Source organism: Cyprinus carpio, chromosome A10, assembly GCF_018340385.1.
Source record: "Cyprinus carpio isolate SPL01 chromosome A10, ASM1834038v1, whole genome shotgun sequence".
Classification (NCBI taxonomy): Eukaryota; Metazoa; Chordata; class Actinopteri; order Cypriniformes; family Cyprinidae; genus Cyprinus; species Cyprinus carpio.
The window spans coordinates 18601406-18624012 of record NC_056581.1 but is presented as its reverse complement, the minus strand read 5'-3'; the positions used below and the strand labels follow the sequence as shown (position 1 = coordinate 18624012).

The window sequence follows — 22607 nt, the reverse complement described above, 5'->3', positions numbered from 1 at the left end:
AAAGTGTGTAGCTAAAATCTGTGTCCAAAACATTATGAATGGCTTCATATCTACCATAAGACCTTATTATATGGTCAAACACAGTCACTTTCTTACTTCCTGGTGCTTGAGACGCATTATAGCATGTTAGATTGTGAATGTTAGTGGTATATTAAATCCAAATCCTCCTTTTAGGTTTGATCTCGGTTCATCTGCCATATCTCGCATGTGACCGATCAGTATTTCAACAGAGAAATGCTCGATGAGGTATTTTACTTTGATTCTTTCTAAAGGTATTAATGCAAGTTGAGCACCTGTAGTCCAAAAAATACACAATAAAGACAGTTAAGATATTAGTTAAGAACCATTGCATCAGTTATAACCCATTCCTACCTTAAAACATTGAGTAATGCTTTAAGGTTTCATTAGTTAACTACATTAGTCAACATTAACAGTATACAATACTTTTAAAGCATTTATTCATATTAGCCAATATTAATATTATTTGTTTACATTTCATATTGATGCTATTAGTTAACATTAGGTGTTGCACTGTAACTAACAAATGAAAGCTTGTTTCTGACAGGATAAAAAATATGATTAAATGTGACTATCTCAGTTCACATTTCTTCTTTTTTTACTTGCAATTCTGACTTTTTTCTTGCAATTTTGAGATTATATTTCACAGTTTTGACTTTTTTTCTCAGAATTGCAAGATATGCTTCAAAATTGATTTAAGATATGATATGAGATGTAAACACAGTTCTCAGAAGAAAAGTCTGAATTGTGAAATATAAACTTTTATAAATTTAATTGCAACATATAATAATTGCTGTTAATAGTGTTCATAGTGTTTGATTAGGTCTTTAATTGATTTTTCCGTACATTTCTGCCATAAGCTACTACTAAATATATTGTAAAAACATATATTGTACAGCTGCTTTGCAACGATTTGTATTGTGAAAAGCACCATACAAATAAACTTGAATTGAATTAAACTCAGAATTCTTAGAAAATAAAAAACAAGCTTCCATACTAACATGAACAAACAATGAACAATTATATTTGTACTAACATTAACAAAGATTAATAAATGCTTATATATATATATATATATATATATATATATATATATTTGCACCAATATTGGACTGTGCACCAATATTATATATATATATATATATATTGCTTACTATGTTAGCAATATTCTGAATTTTTATTCCCCACCAAGTATTTGATGATTGAATTTGAGAAATATTTATATATTTTGAGAAATATTATATGCACACATGGTTTTATTCTATGTTACTATGGTTATTTTTCATGTTGTCAACATGATGAGGTCACATGAGCTGACATAAATCATAGGTGAAGGGCTAATGACATATGTAAACAAAAGTGTTTGCATTTGCGCTGATTGGTGTCAGGAACGTCCAGAAACAGTCTATGATTGAGTCCTGACAAACTCTAGAGACTCTTGAAAGTGTGTTTAACAGGGTGTGGAACTCAAGGCTGCACCTAGTTTCACTTTGGGTACGGCTTTTTCCAAGCACCATAACACTGGAAGAAACCAGCTCTGATATCATGTTGAACATGAACATTTGAAATGGCTGCAACAAAAAGCATCGGAAGTTTGAATATTGATACAAAATATCAACTCGAAATTAAAGGATTAGTTCACTTCCAGAATAAAAACCTCCTGATCATTTACTCTCCTCCAATGTCATCCGAGATGTTCTTTTCTGTCTTCAGTCGTAACGATATGAAGGTTTTTGAGCAAAGCATTCCAGGATTTTTCTCCATGTACTGGACTTCAATGGGAACCAATGGGTTGAAGGTCCAAACTGCAGTTTCAACCGAAGAGCTGTCCGCGCGCGACCTTCTCAACGTGATTACATCATGCATGAAGTCGAGCTAGTGCAAAATGTGCATTTGTGGTTAAAAAGTATATAAATGTTTATTGTTTTAAGAAAATGAGCAATAGTTACGCTAGATAAGAGCCGTATTCCTCGGCTGGGATCGTGTAGAGCTTTTTGAAGCTCCAGTGAAACTGCAATTTCAATGGTCCATTGAAGTCCATTATATGGAGAAAAATCCTGGAATGCTTTGCTCAAAATCCTTAATTTCTTTCTGACTGAAGACAAAGACATGAACATCTCAGATGACACGGGTAATTGACAGGTTTCTTAGAATATACATTAAATAATAAAGACAACAGGTTAAGTAAGTAACTAAAGTAAGTAAAAAAAAAATAATGAAGTAAAAAAAAATAACGAATAAATAATAGTTATTTTTTTAATCAAGTGTTGCAGTTTTCCTGCACTGTTTTGAAAATTAAAATTAAAGAGAGCGTAAAAGATATATATATAAATTGATTTAATTCATCTACAAATGTGCGTTTTTACTACGTCTGGCTAGGAATAGATAAATAAACAATGATACTAGAATTTTCATTTTTAGGTGAACTACCCCTTTAAATTTGCTGAGGTGTATGTAATGTTACGAGACTTATTGTTTACAAGTGGTTTATTGATGTCTATTTGATCAATTACGTGAGACATGACACATTTCGGTAAGTCGTTCTTTTTTTTTCAGCATAGTTTCTGAAACCACAAATGCTTTATGTCCTAGTAAATGTATGGTCACGTTTAATATGACATTAAAAATGGTTTTATTAATAGCGGTCAAAAACAATTAAAAGAAATCACATGGTTGAACATATACATTACATATTTACATACCAGCATGTAAAAAGTTTTTAAAATGGCATAAACATAGCTTAAAAGACTATTGCATTCGTAGGCTATATATAACCTGAAACTGATCACAGCTTGATTTATACAGACATACTAGTTATCAAGAGTTCAAACCACCCACCTGGTAAAATTCATTTGGCACAGTATTTTACACACTAAGAAATCTGTGAATAACTATTAGAAAAGACATTATAAAACAAACACGCTGTGCTGAAACACCAACAAGTTCATGTTAAATCTGTAACAGCTAATTGGACATTTGCAACAACAACAAAAAAAAACAACAACTGTAGAACTGATGAGGATTTATGCATTAGTCAAATCTGATTTTAAAAGTGGTTCATTAAGGATTCTGGGAAAATATTGCACTGAGCAATACGAATGCCTTGAGTATTTACATGCGTTATCAATCAAATGTCTAGAAGCTCACGAGTGGCAACGACCCCCACATCTGGACAGACGCCAACACATCTGTGCTGTCACAATACCGTCCAGTAGCTGCTTCCTCTCTAATGATGGGAAGGATCTTCAGGACCTGCGGTCGTAATCGCTGACCATTCTTTTGATGTGGCTGAGTTTGGCCTTCAGGTGCTTGCAGCGCTTCTTCTTCACCAGGTAATCGCCGCTCTGCAGAGACAGTGGGAAATGCATCAGATAACATCTTTCACTGTTGTCTGTTTCTGTGGGAAATCTTGGATTCAGCTCATTCTTACCCTCTTTTTGTCTTTCAGCGCGTTGTACTCGTCCATGGCGTCCTGTTACGAGAGAATGACTGAAGTCAGCAACAAGCGCAGTGACTCAAAACGCTTTTCCCATGCTAACGTTAATTATTCACAAATACAGCGTAACCAGCAGGAACTTCCCATCGAAAGGCAAACAAGTCATGCACCAATGGGTGAATCTTACAAAACAGTCATATTTCAATGCAAAATTATAAGAAAAAAAAATGGGAAAGAAATAATTTATTTGAATTGACATTTATATTTTTATAATCATTATAATATTTAAAATTAGCATAATAAAAACAAATAATATTAATAATAATTTAAATAAGTAAAATGAAATAAGTTATTATTATTAAATGTATTTAATAATAATAATCCAGTACTTAATGAGAATTAATGATAATTATAATTGATTCTAGAAGACTTTTCATGCCAGGAACTGAGGAATATCATTTTATTTTTTTATTTTTTACACATCATAATAATATTTATTGTACAGTGTTTATGTTTATTTAATATTAATAATAATAATACATATTTAATAAGTTATATCAATTAATAACAATAATAATAAAAAATACTAATTTAATAATTAATAATAATAATAATCATCATCATTTAAATAAAGTTATATAAATAATTATTTTTTAAACTATTTAATAGTAATAATAATAATAATATAAAAATTGTATTTCAGTCCTTACTAATTCTCAGCAATAGAAATTTAAATGTGCATTTTTTAAATTATTTAATCAATGATATTTCTTGTACTCCTTATGCTAATTTTATTTTTATTATTATTATTAACAACAACAACAATAATAATATTTAGTAGTAGTCATACGTTGCTGTTGTTAAAAATATTTGTATAATTATTTTATTACAATAATAATAAAAAATAATTATAATATTCCGATACTTATTGATTCGCAGTAATGACAATTTATAATAATTATCATTGAACTATTATTTTCAATTTTTTTTTACACTTCATAATCATATTTCTTGTACTGTCTTTATGGTAATTTAATAATAATAAATAATGACAATATTACAGTACTTATTAATTCTCAGTAATGTTTTCATACCAGGAACTGAGGACTGCCCTCCTGCAGGTCATCGAGCTCCCGGTCCACTTCAGCCAGACGCTTGTTGATCTGGTCCATTTCTGCCTGGAGCTTCTTGTACTCCAGATGATCCTCGTCAAACAGGCTCTTGTAACGTTCTCTCTCTTCATTATTAATAATGGGAGGGAATTCACTGGAAAAACAAAAGCACATGCATCTCATGTCGAATGCCAGTGTACCTTAAAACCCAGAGCTTGAATTCAGCGGTGAGCTCACCTGGAGAAGTCATCATCGTCCAGCTCATCTCCAGAGGAGGCGTAGTCCATGTCGTGCTCCCGTGAGTCAGCGGTTCGTGGGCGTCCAGCGCGCCGTTTCTTGGGCCGTCCTGCAGAACTGTTCATCTCTGATCCGCTGCTCGGCGGGACTGGACTACGGACGGGCACACTGTGCTCAATCTCCCTAAACAACACAAACATGAGCAGACATTTGACACATAAATCACGCAAGCTTATAATGCACATAAAGACAAGCAGTTTGCAGGGCAGATTACATTCCTCCACAGTGTCGTCATTCTTTCTACTGTGTGCTACTTCTGAAAAGCACTACATGAGATGAAGTCCACATAGCTGAGGTATTCGTCATGCTGTTTGAACTGACTCAATGGTCACAGTGAGTCTCCAGAATGCACATCATATTCAGGAATTATTCAGACCCGAGAGGAACACAGAAACGAGGAAGTGAAAGAGTGAGAAAACTCCCTTTGTCTCACGTAACGTCTGATGAGTCTTTATTCAGCGCTTCTCTGCACGACCTGTTCTGTAACTCTGTACACTCTTATTTCCCTTCATGCAAATTACAGCATTTTTCATTTAACAAAGTTTCAGGTGTCGTGCTGATCAACTATCAAATGGTCACGAAGGACAGAGATCTAACTTGAACTAAACTAAAGTTAACTAAACTTAGAATTTTAAATCAAGCACAACATTTATTTTAAGTTGAAACAATTGACAGTGATGCCAACTAATGTATGTAGATACATAAAAAAAAAAGAATTCTATTTCAAAATAATTCTAATTCAAAATAATTTTTTTAAATTCATATTAACACAATCATTTATTTTACTGTCTTTATGCTAATTTTAACAAGTTGTGCAACAAATATATGAAGATAGATTTGATAAAAAATGTATCGTAAAAAATATGAATTTTTTCAAATGTTTTACTGTTTTTTTTATAATTTGTTTGTTTTTAAATTTAAATTAACACATCATAATCATTTCTTCTATTATTTGTCTGTATGCTAATTTTAATATTATTATTATTATTATTATTATTATTAATAATAATAATAATGTTGTACCACAATACAGTACAACAAATGCAGATAGATTAAGAAAATTTAAACTTAATTTATTTTTTACTAAATTAGTAACAATTTTTTTTATTACTTTATATATTTTTTAATTTGATTTTCTATTTTTAAACTGAAGTTTACACATCATAATCATCTTTCTTCTATTGTCATTATGCTATTTTTTTATAATAATAATAATAATAATAATAATAATAATAATAATAATAATTGCATTCCAGCATGTAGATACACTGAGTATACTGTCTGAACACACAGACCTGATTTCAACACTTTCAAAACATCAGTATGAACAATCAGTCCCAAAATCTGATTTTTAAAAACAGATCAGAATCAGGTGCCGAACTCAGTCACATGCAGAAACGCACAGATGAGATGAGGGCCATACTCACACAGGACTTTCACTGTAAGGAGGTTTGTCATAATTTGTGCTGTTGTCATCTAGATCATTTCTAGACCCTCCAAACTTCATGGGATAGTCAGCCAGCAGCGGTTCAGGGACTCCATTCACATCATTCACCTGTCAGAAGATTAGAGATTAAAATCCAGTCGTATTATTTATTTATGCATAAATTAAATTCAGTACAGCAAATACTGCCATGACAGGTATACTTGCATTTTGCACATTACAAACTGCATTATTTTGTCCCCTATTACAGTAATAACAACAAGACATTATTAATATAATCAGAGGGATTGCTAAAGAATTAAGAAGTGTCACGGGAAGTTAACATTTCTGGACAGTTTTTGTGAGATTCACTCAAACGGTGCTGTCAGTTTTCAGTGCTTTAGGTGGATTCTTTGGTGCAAACATGTTTCAACGTGTCTATCCTGACTGAGGGAGTCATCAAATACTAAAGAAGAGCTATAGAAGACCTACACATTTTTCTAGCTCTTTTTTTTTTTTCTTCATAGAATCGCAGTCTGATTTAACATGAACCACAGTACTGAAAACACAATCCCTTTTGCTGCACATAGATTTGAGTTTCTGGTTGAACCAGTTCACCTTGAGCATTAAACAAATTATCTTTGTTTGCTTGGAAACCCAAATATCTTTATGTTCTCTTCAGATCCAATATTCATCTTTTAATAAAAACTGATCTTAAAATATCAGATTTACAACATTATACTATATCTATATGCTCTAAAAAGCTATTTATTTACATTGATCCACTGAATAACTTCCAAAATAGCCCAAAAATCAAACTACGAAAAAGATTTTGGAAAATATTAAAGCACATTTCACAAAGAAAATGAAGCCTCTGTTAAGCACCATTAACATGTCTAGCACATATATGTGAGTGAAACTGTCACAACAAACCACACCCAGAAACCAAGGGCGAGCTCTTTCCTCCCCCAACCACCATCACACACACACAAACACACACACACAAACACACACACGCACACACATAAACAGGTCTTTCCACATTCAGCACGTTAAAATATATAGAGAACCACACAGACAATTCCCCTGGGAGATAAACAGGTTCATGCTACGTGGAGACTGGAGGAAGCCAAATAACTCTTTGTTTGGCGACAGAAATGAGCACAGGTGTAGAATCTAAGCTGATCTTAACTTTATCTAGAGTAGAATAGACCTTCTGTATGGAAAACACCAAATTATAGTCCTTCAAGTCACAGTAGAGTCACCATGACAAGTTCTAGGAAAAAGGCTCATAGTTGAGTGATCACTAAAAGTCATAAATGATCTTTAACATAATAATTGACATTTCTACACCATTAAATGGGGAGCAAATGAGACCTCAGTTTCTCAACAGGTTTGCACCTTTTGATCTTTCACTTTAAAAATTTGGTGTAGGTTTTCATTGGAAACAATTTTCACTCAGTAACTGCTGAGTTACAAACGCGCGCGCGTGCACACACACACACACACACACACACACACACACACACACACACATATATATAAATGGCAAGTAAAAGTAACATTGAATTAAAAATGAAATTTTGGAGTAGTAGGACTGAAATAGTATTTTCTTGTAAAACATACTTCAAAAAAAATGTTTTACATATTTTCCTGATAACTTAATTTTAAGACATGTTTTCAAGGATATTCTACTCATGAAAAAAAGGTTATTTCTAACTAATTAAATGGACATAACCATATTTGATATTTCATTATTACATTTCATTATGACTCTTTAATATTTTTAAGATTACATTTTTAAAATGATTTTTATTTTTTAATTTATAATGTATTATAATTGGTTTACTGATTTTTGATTTATTATAAAAAATATATATATATATTTTAATTAATTAAATAAATAATTAATTAATTATAAGAATTTTTATGACTTTTCCAGGGCTGGAGATAACAATATCCCCGATATTTCCCAAGCTTTTCCTCTTGAGAATTAAGCCCGATTTCAAATTCAAACGTGTCTCTTCTAGAGTTTCTGAAGAGATCTCAATAATGTCTTAAACTGAGCTCAGATTTGCCAAGATACAAATGTCTGCAATCAGATTGTAAAAACTTTATAAAAAACAAAAAAAAAAAAACAATTTTGAGATTGTATATAAAAAAAGATTACCAGAGTATGTCTTAGATTAAATTTACCAGCAGTTTCTGAGGGGAAATTGTAAATCCTACACCAATTTTATGAAAACTATTGACTAGTTTGAGACATTTTCTCACCAAAGGAATTTTAGGAGAAACATTTGAGAACAGATGATAACAATGCAAAGAACAATAATATCATACGCACCCAATCCTCTACATCCTGTGGCGACTCTTGATCACCAATTACTTTCACACGGCGCCAAAGGATGTTGTCCTTCCCGTGATAATTGATCTTTTGACGGGTTTTAATGGCAAAAACCATGATGATGATGAGGGCCGCGGTGACAATGAAGCCCAAAACAATAGCGATTGCCTGGATGAGAAACAGAAAGAGGTCACTGTTAGCCCTATTAGAGCACAAGGACTTAAACTGACCATGATTTACTGCTCATCTCCTGAGATTTACACGATTTGTGCTCACCTCCTGAGGATCCACCACGCAGTAGTGATACAGATACTGGTTCACGAACCCACCCGCCATCTGAGGCTGCTGGTAAGCGGCGCACATGGCGTAAACCTGATTGAACTGAACCGATCCGGACGACTGGGCCATTGGGTAAACCGTCACCAGATAGACTATGGTGGCAACTAACATGAGAAAAGCCATGATGGCGCTGGTGATGATGGCGGCCAGGTAGAACTTCCTTCCCTGGGCCAACTTCTGGTGCGAGATGATCATGATGAAGATGACGAGCAGAATGATGAAGGTGATGATAGCCATGGCGATCATGAAACCCTTCCCCTGCCTGGGGTCATTCTGAGAGCCGAGGATCCCGTAACCGTAGCCTCCGCTTCCTCCGTATCCTCCGTATCCTCCACCCATTCCATAGCCACCGTATGAGCCTCTGTATGATCCTCCGTAAGAACCTCCGTTAGAGCCGAATCCAGCCGCGCCTGCATTCGTATCCCAGGCCAGAGTCGAGGCCACACACACGAAGATGCCCACGCAGAAGATGATCGACATGATGCACATGATCTTTATGATGCCTGGCGGAGACGTCCAGCGGTAGAAATGCTGGAACTCATCGTCAGGATAGTACGAATACGCAGGCTGCGAGGCAACATTACTAGAGAGAAAAGGACACAATACATTCTGACTAACAAATCACACTAAAGCTCAAATCTTTGAACGAGGGATGCAAGATATTAGTGAATATACCTGTGTCATATTAGTTTTTTTTTTTTTTGGTTTTTAGAGAGAAATTGTTTAAAACAGCAATATATTCTGACTTAGTGTGATATTCACACATTCACACTAATGCTAGATAGCAGTATTGTTCTGTATTTTTTTTTCCTTTTTTCAATTTCAAATTACGTAATTTTTCCTATACCAGCTTTCAAAAGCACTAAAAACCTTTTTATATTCAATATTTTATTGTATAATTTCATTTGTGGTGTCTTAGTGTGCTGGTGTGAGTTTTATGTGGTTTAAAAACAGCTAAAACATATATGATATATATACTATCAACCATTATAACATGTAGGTTTTCATCCATAACATATAATAATCAGCGATCAGTATCAGTGAATTAAAAATAAATAAATAAAAATGAATACCAGCCTAATCATCCCAAAAAATAACAAAATACGGGTCACATAAATATGGGAACACACATCACTCAGTAGCCATTCATAGCCCTATATTAATTTAATTTGTTCAGTAACAGTTAATTCTGGCTGTGCAGTTCAATTCATCTCTTTAAAAAAAAAATCTAAAGCCATGTAACACAATAATCCAGAGAAACAGTGAGGTGAAACTCAACACTTACTATCCATCCTCTGTATGATAATCATAGGGCGGAGGACTCCCGTGCGGCTTCGAAGACATTCTGAAAAGAGACAAAAACATGAATATTAATAAATACACGGAGTATAAAATCAGCATCATACGCACTTTACTTAATTTCAATATTATCAACCTCATTACGACTGATCAGAAAGCAATCAAAAAGTCAATTAGTGGATAAAACTCAGCGAACCCGGTGTACAAATGTTACATTTTAATAGTTGTTTCTGAAGTAAATCTCATTGATCGTCGGTATCGATTATCTTATAATTAACTTTATAACAAAATCATACTAGAATTTTGATTACAGAACGGAATACATAATAGATTATATATAGTAGTTTCAGTCTCACCTGTTTGCGCAGTTGTTCTCGCGCACTGATGTTCCCTGTGTGTCACTGTTCAGGTGAGACAAACAACCTGCCCTTAAGATGATTAAACCCCGCCCACACACACAAAACACGCCCACACATACACGCACAGAGAGAGAGAGAGTAACTCAAATCCTAAAGAGCTCCCTAACTAGATAGCTTCATGTGCTTCATACTGATATGCAGACAATGCACTACCTTTATAATGCCTCAAAATAATGTTTAAAGCCTATGGTGCGTAATTAAATGCTGCCTAGACAGACAGCATACTAGAAACAGCCATAAAGAAATCATCTGGTTTCATGCACTGTAAAAAGTGATTTTTTGAACTTGTAAATAAAGATAGCATCAGTTAAGTAAATTTTACAAACAAATACTATTTTGTCTTTTTACTTCAAAATATCACGTTTAATTCAATAAGCTATATTTTACTTAAATACATAAGTAAATTCAAATGGAACTGCCCAAGTAGAAATTAAAGTTAAAAAAACTCATAAGTATATTTTTCTTAGAACCGTTTATGTTTACAAGGATTCTTTAAGTAAATATCAAAGTTATGATCCCATATTTCCTATCATGCAGTGGGGCATGAATAATTAAAAATGTACACTGTTTTATGGTTGCTTTTGTTGTTAGTTGTTTAGTTGTTAGTTGTTGTATGTTTTAGTAACATACTGTTTTGTGACACCTGGAGTTCATTTTCTACTCAAAATGACCCATTCATACTCAAACACTATTCACTGATTGTTACTGTCATTGTGTGTGGTGTACCAAGTATTGAGGTCTCTGTGTTCATTTGACTATTCATTTTATTGAGTATATTATCTTAAAAGGATAACAGCCTGTCTACATGCTTACTTGCATGTTTGCAAGTAAATCACACACTGTAATAGAATGGTGGTTTTCAAGTGTTGCCTTGTTAAAGTAAATTGTATAAACTTGCAGATTTTATTTAATTCAATGTTTGAGTTTTACTTAAAATATATGAGTGCAAAAGAAGGAAAAATTTGTACACTTTTTTACAGTGATAAGCATTACATAATGTAAAAACAAAGAGTCAACAAAATTAACTGGGAATTTCCAAGTAAACTTAACTTAAATATGTCTAATTAAACCTACTAATAATTATGTTTAGGCTTTTACTTGGCAAATGTTTGTAAATTTACTAGCCTTTTCTGAGTGAAAAAAATTTCCAAAGTTTTTTCAAGTAAATCCTACTCCACATTTTTTTACAGTGTGATACAGATATCACGAGATAAAAGAATGAGTCTGCAAAAAGAAACACGCACAGAGCTGTGGTGAGACTTATGTTACAGAGATTATTTTATTTTAAAATTTACTTACAAAAAAAAACTACTCTATAAATTTGATCTTAAAATCTAAAATCATTAAATAGTTCCCCAGATGGAGAGAACACGCCATAGGTTTGTGCAGAGACATAATGTGTAAAATGTCACCACAAGTTTTATAATTGCATTATTTGTTTTTTTTTTTTTATTCCAATGTAATTGCACTTTTAAACGGCTGCTGCGGTTTGTGGTGGAAATGGAGAATTGATGGCGATGGAGAACTAAATGTTTTCTTTAAAAGAGGGGTAGTGAAAGGGGGAATAAGGACATTCTTAAGCTTTTTATGTCTATTCTGCAAATCAGCCATGGAGAGAAAGGAAGCGTATGCTCTGTTGTGTCTGAAGTGCTTCCTGACCGGACTTTTTTTATTCAAAGATTATTTCAGTTACAACAAATCTGCATGAAATGCTTCGACTTTTCACTCTTTACAGTATTTGCATATAAATCACTTATTCAACTCATCAAAATGCATTTACAACACTGAATATATAAGGTCAAGGCCAGGGCCGTGCACAGACATTTTGAGGGGCAGTGGCCCAAACCAAAACAAAAAGGGGGCACGAGGAGGGTGGGTGCTTGTTAATGCAAATGATCAAGTTGTTACAAATATACAATTAAAAGAGAAGACAGCACAATCTGTAATAATTGACTTGTAGATGTTTTGATAAGAGTGGGCTTCTACTCTCTGCTTCATTTCAATGGATAAAGAGTGGGGTAAGTTGAGCCACCCCCTGCATCTTGGCAACTGTACACTTTTACTGTCAAATTTACTGTGTGGGAATTGTGCTATAATAACCCCACTCATTATACACACTAAACACTTTAGAAGACACAGATATGTAGATGTTTGTGAAAGATGTTTTCTCTGTTTTGGAGGAATGAGCATTGTTAAATTATATCACATTGTACCATTACTTTAGGTTAGGGGTAGCTGTATAATTTTATCAGTTGTTTATTATTCAATCAGCAATACATAGGCCTATTACTGTTATAGTTTTCATTAATAACCATTGCTATATAGATGATAACTTTATCTAGTGCCTTTATGAATGTTGTTGGCACAACTTTGTGAAAATTTAACTACAATATGAAATAGCATAGACGTAACCTACTTGTTCTACAGATCTCTGCACTAGTGTTATATGCTACTGTTTTGATAGCGTTGATAACGTTTCTGACAGATAATATAATGATGTGTTTTGGTTTTGTTTTTTTGCGCTTGCCTTACCGTATGTGGTATCCTGTCAGCAATAACATGTCTGTGGGTTTTTTTGATTACTATCAGTTTAAGTTCTGTCAGTGTTGCCAGATATTGCTATGAAAACAAATAAATAAATAAAAATATCTTTCCACCTGTAGTCACTAATGGACAACAAACTCTCTGTTTAGTCTGTTTTTAGGAAGGCTACAACTCTGATGTTCAACATATTGTTTCATAAATGCAAACACTTAAATATTGAAATTTAAACTTAATTTAGTTGTTTTTATGTTGTTAAAGTTAACTTTAAGAAAACAAATATGACTGTCTGTAAAAGGAAATTATTAAATTAGTTTTTAAATTATTATTTATTTCACATGGGTTTGAATCAGATTCGGTCAGATGGTCATTTAACACCCAGATGGTGCATCTTACTCACTGACTCGACTCAAACCTGGGGCAAACTGAGCCAGGGAACACTTTTTTTACAAGAAGCCATATTTTTTAGAACCCTTTGTCAAAGATACATTCTGATCATTTAAAATGATAGGAATACTTTCATTAGGACAGGATAGATACCTTCATTGTACTTCTGCGTCATTTTCCCTTATCTTGACCACATTGGTAAAAAATGGCTAATCTTACCCCACTCTCCTCTATAAGTATTATACATTTAATTTAATAGTTTACAGCATAAATCTATATTATATACTAATAAACAACTAATTTGGAACATTTGTACTACTTTTTTTTAAACTATTTATAGGGCTACTATTAAAATTATTTTAATAAAATATGATGTGTTATAGATTACTAGTATCAAGACAAGTGATAATAATGGGAAATATACTTAATTACAAGAATTAAAGTGTGACAAACTGCTAAATATTCTATATGATGATGTACCTGCTGGCTTGCTGGAGCTTTGTATTCATGTTTGTAATGTTGAACTGTCAGATCATAGAACTTCAACACAGAAAAATAAATTAATGCATAAAATCATTTAAATGAACTGATAAAAAAACAGCAGTTCTGTATTCATGCACAAACTGAACACAGAGTATTTCTTTGAACATTCATGCACTTTTAGTCAGCATTGTCAAATACAAAATGAAAAAGAAAATATTTTCAGTCAGAGCGTGTATATTAAGTGCATGCAAGTTATTGATCCCTCATTGGATTACTGTGTGTAATATAAATCCAGACCAGCATGGCTCTGCAGATACAGTGGTCACATGTTCAGTGTAATACGATGTCCCAGCATGAAAATGAAGGACCGTCACAGCAGGATTGAATCTAGTGCTGCCCGTTTCAGCCGTAACCATCGTTCCAGCCCATGACTTTGTCGTACTCGTGAATCCTCTGCTTGATGTGTGCGAGTTTGTTCTTCAGGTACTCGCATCTTTCCTTCTTCTCCAGAAATGAAGGATCTGGGACAAAACACCATCATAGACATAAATAAGACCATGAAGAGTGAGAACTACATGTTCACTCAATGGCCACAAACATCGGTTATACCGCATTTTACACCTAGTTTTTAAAGGAATAGTTAATCAAAAATGACTATTTCCTTGTTTTTTAACTAATATTTTAAAAATAAATAAATAAATAAATAAATTCCTTTGTCGTAAGGATTTTTTGAAAATTAAATAAAGACAGTGTATGCCAATAACTCACCATCTTCTTCTTCTGATATTCCTGCAGGATTTTGTTGACACGATCACGCTCCTATAATCAAAAATGAGAGATTTTTTTTTAAAAAGACTAGAATTATTCTTCTGAAATTCATGATTTACATTTATGCATTTAGCAGACACTTTTATCCAAAGCAGCTTATAAAAGAGGAACAAAAGCATTGTGTAAAAGAGCCAACAATATTCATAATATGCAATGCTGGGTTAATTAGACAACTAGATATAGGAGATTTTTTTTTTATAACATGGCAACATTTAGGACAAAATCCTTTGCTTAAAAAAAAAAATGCAGAAATACAACGCATTAAGTCTTGTGACATTGCATTATCTTTAAAAACAGCAAATTCACTATGTTTAAATCTGAAGAAACAAAACATTTGTTTAATGTTGTTCTAACATCCAACAGGGAACATACTGCAAAAATTAAAAGTATAAAAAAAAACAAATCCAACTAAAAATACACTAATTGACTTTGTGCTAGATATTAGTTTTTTATATGATCATTCATATGCATGTGTAAAGTAATAAAAGCGATTTTCAACTGACCGTGTGGCTGGTGGGGTTTTGCGGTAAATTCTGCATCATCACATCCATTTCATCAAACTTCTTCAGTATCGCTTGAACTTCTACTTGCAGCTCTTTATACTCAGAATACTGGTCATTAAACACGGCTTTATACTGATCCCGCTGCTCATCCGTTCGGATAGCTGGATATTTACTGCAGGGAAACACAAAACACAAGGATGAGCTTAATCACAGAGCTAAAGCATCTCAAGCTCATAAAATACTCTTGTAAGTTCTTTTTCAAGCAAATACTCACGCGATGTAGTCCGGCATGATCACAGGTTTTGGAGCGTGTCCAGCTGGAATATGCCCTTTCACAACTTTGGGCTTGGCGACGGCAGGGGTGCCAGTGTGCTGTACTGACGCTGAGACCGGCATCAGCTCCCTTGAACCATCAACAACCTATTAGAGCAAAGAAGATGATGCAAAATTGCCAGGAATTTTCTCTGACTTAATCACATACTGACCCTTTGCTAAGCCCCGCCCACCTTAGTTATGGCTATTAACAGAGTGCTACAGGGATGATGCATTTCCGTGGGCCGAAACCCAGAAATTAGTCTTAAGTCTCTGGGGTATATTTGTAGCAATAGCCAAAAATACATTGTATGGCTCAAAATTATTGATTTTTCTTTTATGCCAAAAATCATTAGGATATTAAGTAAAGATCATGTTCCATGAAGATATTTTGTAAATTTCCTACCATAAATATATCAAAACTTAATTTCTGATGAGTAATATGCATTGATAAGACCTTCATTTGGACAAATTTAAGGTGATTTTCTCAATATTTGGATGTTTTTGCACCCTCAGATTCCAGATTTTCAAATAGTTGTATCTCAGACAAATATTGTCTTATCCTAACAAACCACACATCAATGGAAAGATTATTTATGGAAACTTAAAGTGAAAAAATGTCTCTTAAGACTATCATAGTGAACAAAACATGGAGGAATCATAAACTTTTGTTAGTCATAGAGCATATTTTCAGCAATAATCCAAAAGTCAACTGAAAAACCCTAGTGGGTTTCTGTCAAAGGAAACCAGGGTGATGCTAACGTCCAGGTTGGCCTATAACAATAGAAATAGTCAACACTGTAGCATTCTATTCTGTAAGGTTTCATACAAGTGCTTGTTTGTTGCTGTCAAACATAGAGGAAGGCAAGTAAATCACCTCAGAAATAATCGAATAACATCTGCATTAACATGCATTTAAATATGATTGCATTATATGAATTATATTTTGTTATATTAGTCGCCAAATTGGTCTCCAGTATGCTGTGAAAGACATCATATAGCAGATGGCAATGCATCATGGGTAAACATGACAACAGACAGGAAATAGAAAAAACTTGCCAAATGAACATCAGCAGGAGAATCTTTTGGCTGCATCTATAACACAAAAGTGGAGGTGAATCAATTATTGTTTTATCAATATAACAAAAAAACTATAATAGCATCTTGATACTAAAATAACACTGGTTTAGAATATAGTATGCAACCGAAATAGAAATCAAAATAGACAATCTCACCTCCTGCCCGTTACGTTCTCGTAGTTGCCGAGCCGCCTCATGACGCCACAATTTCAGACACACAAGGGCTCCGACCAAGTACACGATCATGATGAAGAACAGGAAAATGATCGCGGCCGTCTGCCCAGCCTCAGTGCGACAGAAAGCGCCATTGATGCCGTTATTGAAGTACTGATAGCTGCAGAGTCCACCTCGCATAGTGTCATTCACGTACACGCAACCCGCCGCCAAAAACAGGACTGCAAGAGTCAGGTTTATGAAGAACTCCGTTAAAGGCCACCAACTTGAGTCTAGAAGGATAGTTCGATAGTACATGGTCATTCCCAAGACAAGTATGATTATGGTCACTATCCACGCCAATCCTGCCACCACGAGGATGAACGGCGTCTTGGGTCCGGTGTAGTTGGCATTGCCGGAAGCGCCTCCTCCGTAAGAGCCGCTGTAACCTCCTCCAAACCCACCTGGCTGCGAGTATCCGAAAATGTTATACCACTCATTGTCTTTATGAATGTAAGCACAAACGCATGCAAAAATCGCTGCTCCAAGAAGCAGCTCGACACAACCAAGAATACGTAAAAGTCCAGGCCAAGACTTCATGTAGGCGTAGCGCTGGTTATATTCCTCGACTTTTTCGCTGTATGTCAAAGCTGTGTGCCCATCAATGGACTCCAAAGGGTTGCCCAACAGCATTGCTTCACGCTCTTTACGTGAGTTATAACTGCCTCCGGATCCGCCGTACGGGTCACGGTAGGAACCGGGAACCGAGGGTGATTGCGGCGGAGAACAACGAACACCGTCAGTGGTCGTGTTCTTGCTGCTCGAGCCCAACATTGACTTCAACTTGCTGCTTCCGCTGCTGGACCTGAAGATGTTCTTCCATGAGTCTGGGAAGAAACGGTGGACGGGTTTGATGTCGAGGGCAGAGTCCCCGTTGTCCTCGCTTCCGCTGGGGTCAACCTCAGGGCCTATCGGTGGTAGGTCCGGTAGTGGAGGTGGTGGGAGAGGTTCGGAGCCTAAAGAGTCAGATGTCCTGTGATCAGTCAATCCGTGAAGACTCGGAAGCGAGCCTGTGCGTACATCGTTGTAGTGGGGCATGTTTCTGACACGCCGAATGGAGTCTCCTCTAGAATATATAAATTATCCCTAAAGGAACATGAAGTAAAAAGGCTTAAAGAAAAGATCTAGAAAACTGGGTTTAGTTCTTGTAGATTAGTGGTTTTCAACTGGTGGCTCGTGACCCAAAATTCCTGATTCCCATAACCTTTGTTGTTGACGTCAAAGGAAGTACAAAACCATTTAATATTAAATACATTTTTGCTTACTTCCATACAAAGTTGTGGTGAAGGTTTTTTGTAACTTTTTTTTTTGTTAAATATATTTTTGATTACTATTATTTTAGTCTGTTTTGCAAAGTTAAGAAAACAAATAAGTAGTTTTATGAACTTTTAAACAGGAGAAGCTTTCTGATTCCCAAAACCTTTGTTGTTGACGTCAAAGGAAGTCAGTGCATCCTGTTAAACATTGTTTGATATTAAATACATTTTTAAGTACTTATATATCAATCATGGTAGAGTTTTGGGTCATCAGTAAACGTGCAATGTAAAATCTATGCCCTGAAGAACAACCAGTTGAGAACTGCTATTGTAGAAGCAGATATTGTGTGCTAGAACTCATAAATATGACAGAAATTGTAGCAAAGTATGCAAAATTGTCTGCTTGTATATTGTTTTTTACTAAGATAAATCTTGATGATTTCATCCACTTATGGAGCTGGAAACGCCTCTATACAAGTGAAAAGAGTGCAAGAAAAAGCGAAAGAGACATTATGCAAAAAACCCCTTCTCCAAAGCAGATAAGAGGCCATCGACTCAATCACCATTCGGGATACCAGGAAGAGGTACAAGAAACAAACACCTCGGAAGCAACAGTGTCTTAAAGGATCAATACTGTAAGTGAACTTGCTAAATGGAATTATATATAGAGTATGTGTAAGCAATATTTAAGTAATAATGTAGATTCAGAAATTAGAACTACTTTGTGGGACAATCATACACTTTATTTAAAAAAATATTTTACCACGTAATGCTACGATTGACCAAGTATTCCAAAGATGTGAGACAAATGTTTATATTGATCTATGTACAATATATGTTCTCGGACACAGGTGCTTCTGAGGTCAGGCGGTCCAACTTTGTAACCTGAACATAGTAGCGACTGTAGTAGTAACCCTTCATCCACCAGCAAGAGCATTTACTCTAAACCCACAGCACATACGACTGCAACCCAAACATTGATGGAACAGATAGAATCAAGACAACCACAGGGACAGAAATGAACATGCCTGTTCAAGACCTAGACATCTGATTGGGTTATCACAGACTACTAACGCTGCGTCAACAGCATACAATAAAGAAAACAACATTCTTCATGTTACATACTTCCGTGAGCATAGTTTACCTAATGAAACAACAAGAGAAAAGTATTACGAATGAGAAGGAACAAGACATTTTTAAGGAATACCTTTCACACGCAGACACTGTGCAAGACTTACATTGGCCTTGAGTTCAGTGTGTAAATCCTCAAATGATGTATGAGAATCCAAAGGCCTGAAAGACAATAACAAGAAGTGATAAAGTTATATATTAATGAAAGAAATCAACACATTCACGAAGAGACAAAAATACCTGTATCTACGTCTTAAAAAAGTACTAAAGGGTACCAAAGTAATGCCATGTTTCTTGACCATGGTAAATATATGTATGAGATAGATATAAATACCATAGTACATGCTAATTTTTTTTTGGAGTTGCTGGCAGCAATTCAACAATGTAACTAATTACCAGTAAAGAATAATACAACATGTCCTCGCCATTTAAAATTCTACAACGAATCGATGCGTTCCATGCTAAACTGAAACAATGTTGCACCGCGTGAACGCGCGCTTAAGAAAAACACCGCGGGATCAACAGGTCAACACACAGTTTACATGATTGCCATTTACATAACTATATTATACGGGTATTATACATAAAGACGATATAATGTACTTTAAGGATGATTTCGTCTTACCTTTTCCAGATTATGTTTCTCCACGATTTTTTTTTCGGAAAACACAGGTTTGGAAAGTTGTACCACGTGACGCAGCCTATCCCTGCCTGTGACGTCAGCAGAAGACTTGAAGACTTTACCTGAGGAGGGAGATAAGCCAGCTGTCAAATGTTGTTAAATCTGTGGTCATAATTCACGAGAAGCTTCTTTCTTCTTCTGGTGGCGAATGTGCGCAGACTCCCAGGTGACATCATTTGCATGATCTTTATCATGGACAGGTATATTTTTAAGAATAAAATATTGGTGTACACAATAGAATAACAGAATACTGAAGTAATTCTTAAAGTAAAGAAGTCATAATAGTGCAAACTGGGAATACGAAGAATATTAAATAAGATATACTGGGAATAAGAAGAATATTAAATAAGATATATTTTGAATAACTCACACGTGTGACTCACTTCAGGAAGAGTTTGTGGTTCCTCTTCACTATAAAGATACCATTTATAATCAGACCAGTGGGTGGATGTGGGGAGTGTCATGTTTGTGGATGGTGTTCCTCATGCCAGCTTCAATCTGCTATAAACTATACCATGTTTTTTCAAATAAATAAATAAAATATGGTGCTGTCTTCACTGACCTAGATTTCTGTGATTGACATATTTGCAAATCATCAGTTTTGTGCAGTCACGTCTTGCTTACTCTGCATCGTTTGCTGGGAAGAAACAAAAAGCTGTGTTTTCTGAGTAAACAAGAGTTATCTCTTCATGTGCTGTCAGTGTTATTCATTTCCAAACATCTTTTGATCAAGCTTGAAATTCAGAGAGACAATGACTTTCAGTTGACACACGGAAGGCAGTTTTTATTCAGTAAGTTGAGGAACTAAAGAAGCATATAGAGGAAGAATATGTGGAAGTATTCTTTAAAACCAGGATGTAGTATTGTTCAGATGAAAACAAATACTATTTCTCCAGCTGAAGTTGATGAAGGTTAGTTTGAAAAGTATTAGTTGCTTGTACTTCAAAAGAATATGATCAGTAATAAACGTTACGACACCGTTCTCTTGCTGTGTCATACTGTTAAACACACACACTGGTATCGAGCTGCATAACTGATTTTACAAACTATGATGTCTTTTTATGGTCCGCCTCACCTTTTCATGGCAATAATTAACTATGAATAGGAGCTCTTTCACTAACAGAATAATCTTAAGGGCTAACCTTTAATTTTACATTTTGAAATATTATCCCAGCTATAGCAGGGAACAGAACTTTGGCTTACAGTATGAACATTATGAACAAATACTCTTCCAGTAACATTAATAGAATGTTCATTTGAAGATTTTAATGTTTTTAATAATCTTCTCAAAACGTAAGCACAAAAACATTTATACATGGAGCATTTTGTTGTTGTTTTTTAGAAACCTTTTAGTTGGATGTTTGTGTAATATTTTTTAACATATATTAATATGTTACTACTTGTTTCAGGATGTATAGAGAACATTAAAAAGTAACGCTCTCATAATGTTTGCAGAATGATGAAATTAAATGTTGGCTTAACATTCACATAACAAAGAAAAACAATGCTTTTAAAACATTTTAAAAACTAGATATTTCAGAGAACATCCAGAATTAACGTTTTCTTAATGGGAACGGTAGAAAACGTTAGCTGGAATTCCCTTGTAATGTTTTTTGTATCATTCACATTAACAAAAAAAAAAAAAACTTCTATATATGCATTTTTTTATATGCATGTGTGTTATGTTTTTGTTAAATGAGTTTGCTTCAGTCATACAAATCAAAAAAGATTTTTGTGAGGGTACTTAGGGAAGCAATTTTCTTTTCTATTAAAATGCACATTTCTTTTAGAAATTGATAGATTTATATACTCTGAACTCATGCAAACCAAAAATAAGTAAATCTCATTCATTTAACCTTCACTGAAGGCAAACTCATCCTCGCTCTCATCACATGGAAGAGCTAACTCTGCGCTCTTCCTATTGGTCTTTCCGTAAAATATTGCTGTTTTCATTTTCTGAAAACAAGAAATAATTTTGTTATGTATACATAAACACAACTATACTACAATAAACAATTAAAATAAATAAATAACTGCAATCGTATTATTTATGCTACTATCTATAAAAAATCCCAGTGGGGAAATACATTACTGCAACTCCGCTGTGACTGTGATACAGCGTTGCAATATAGAAACATTGATATTTGCGCAATTTACAGTAAAACTATGTTAGACAAAGTTAAAATGTGAATAAAAGTATCTAATTAAGATGCTGCAAAAATCCTGGAGCACTTCAACAGGTGTCTTCTGTGAGGGTGACAGTGCTGGGAAAAAGAGTTTTGGACAGACATTCAAATGTCATGTCAAATGTCATCATTGTCTACCTTAAGGCCTTTTTAATTCCCATACTGCAATATATTGTATTTTTTTCAGAATGATAAGCATATGAGTAGAAATTAATTCTTGCCATATGGCAACTCCGTAGCATAAAGGGTTAAAAAATGGGCGTTCTGTGAACACTCAGAATGTTTTTATTACTTAAGTTAATTTATAACTTAAGACCTT

At 34.4% G+C, this 22607-nt stretch overlaps 2 protein-coding genes across 9 annotated transcripts; both read right to left on the bottom strand.

The window, feature by feature from the left end:
• Positions 1 to 2633: 2633 nt before the first annotated feature.
• oclna (occludin a) lies at positions 2634 to 10706 on the bottom strand. Its single transcript, XM_042765630.1, has 9 exons — positions 10625 to 10706; positions 10255 to 10314; positions 8907 to 9552; positions 8631 to 8798; positions 6291 to 6418; positions 4804 to 4986; positions 4549 to 4720; positions 3449 to 3490; positions 2634 to 3362 (listed from the first exon to the last, which is right to left on the bottom strand). The coding sequence occupies exons 2-9, from the start codon at positions 10311 to 10313 to the stop codon at positions 3264 to 3266; spliced, it is 1497 nt and encodes a 498-aa protein (XP_042621564.1). The 5' UTR covers position 10314; positions 10625 to 10706; the 3' UTR covers positions 2634 to 3263.
• A 3300-nt stretch (positions 10707 to 14006) lies between these two features.
• marveld2a (MARVEL domain containing 2a) lies at positions 14007 to 20210 on the bottom strand. Of its 8 annotated transcripts, none has more exons than XM_042765623.1 (9): positions 20046 to 20210; positions 19528 to 19582; positions 19415 to 19433; positions 16977 to 18119; positions 16801 to 16836; positions 15704 to 15849; positions 15430 to 15601; positions 14867 to 14917; positions 14007 to 14620 (listed from the first exon to the last, which is right to left on the bottom strand). In XM_042765623.1, the coding sequence occupies exons 4-9, from the start codon at positions 18069 to 18071 to the stop codon at positions 14501 to 14503; spliced, it is 1620 nt and encodes a 539-aa protein (XP_042621557.1). In that variant the 5' UTR covers positions 18072 to 18119; positions 19415 to 19433; positions 19528 to 19582; positions 20046 to 20210; the 3' UTR covers positions 14007 to 14500. The 8 variants fall into 8 exon arrangements, with proteins under 8 accessions (XP_042621557.1, XP_042621556.1, XP_042621560.1 ...); XM_042765622.1 differs by having other exon boundaries at positions 19318 to 19433; positions 20046 to 20201; XM_042765626.1 differs by lacking the exon at positions 20046 to 20210 and adding an exon at positions 19817 to 19936 and having other exon boundaries at positions 19318 to 19433.
• Positions 20211 to 22607: the final 2397 nt, after the last annotated feature.

Excerpts from the sequence above, each read along its gene's own strand:
- marveld2a (XM_042765623.1), bottom strand. The coding sequence starts at position 18,071 with ATGCCCCACTACAACGATGTACGCACAGGCTCGCTTCCGAGTCTTCAC. Across the intron at positions 16,837-16,976 it reads GAGAACGTAACGGGCAGGAG|ATGCAGCCAAAAGATTCTCC; the intron begins GTGAGATTGTCT and ends TTTGTGTTATAG. Across the intron at positions 15,602-15,703 it reads ATCATGCCGGACTACATCGC|TAAATATCCAGCTATCCGAA; the intron begins GTGAGTATTTGC and ends GTTTCCCTGCAG.
- oclna (XM_042765630.1), bottom strand. The coding sequence starts at position 10,313 with ATGTCTTCGAAGCCGCACGGGAGTCCTCCGCCCTATGATTATCATACA. Across the intron at positions 8,799-8,906 it reads GCGTGGTGGATCCTCAGGAG|GCAATCGCTATTGTTTTGGG; the intron begins GTGAGCACAAAT and ends TTTCTCATCCAG. Across the intron at positions 3,491-4,548 it reads AGGGCAGTCCTCAGTTCCTG|GACGCCATGGACGAGTACAA; the intron begins GTATGAAAACAT and ends CTCTCGTAACAG.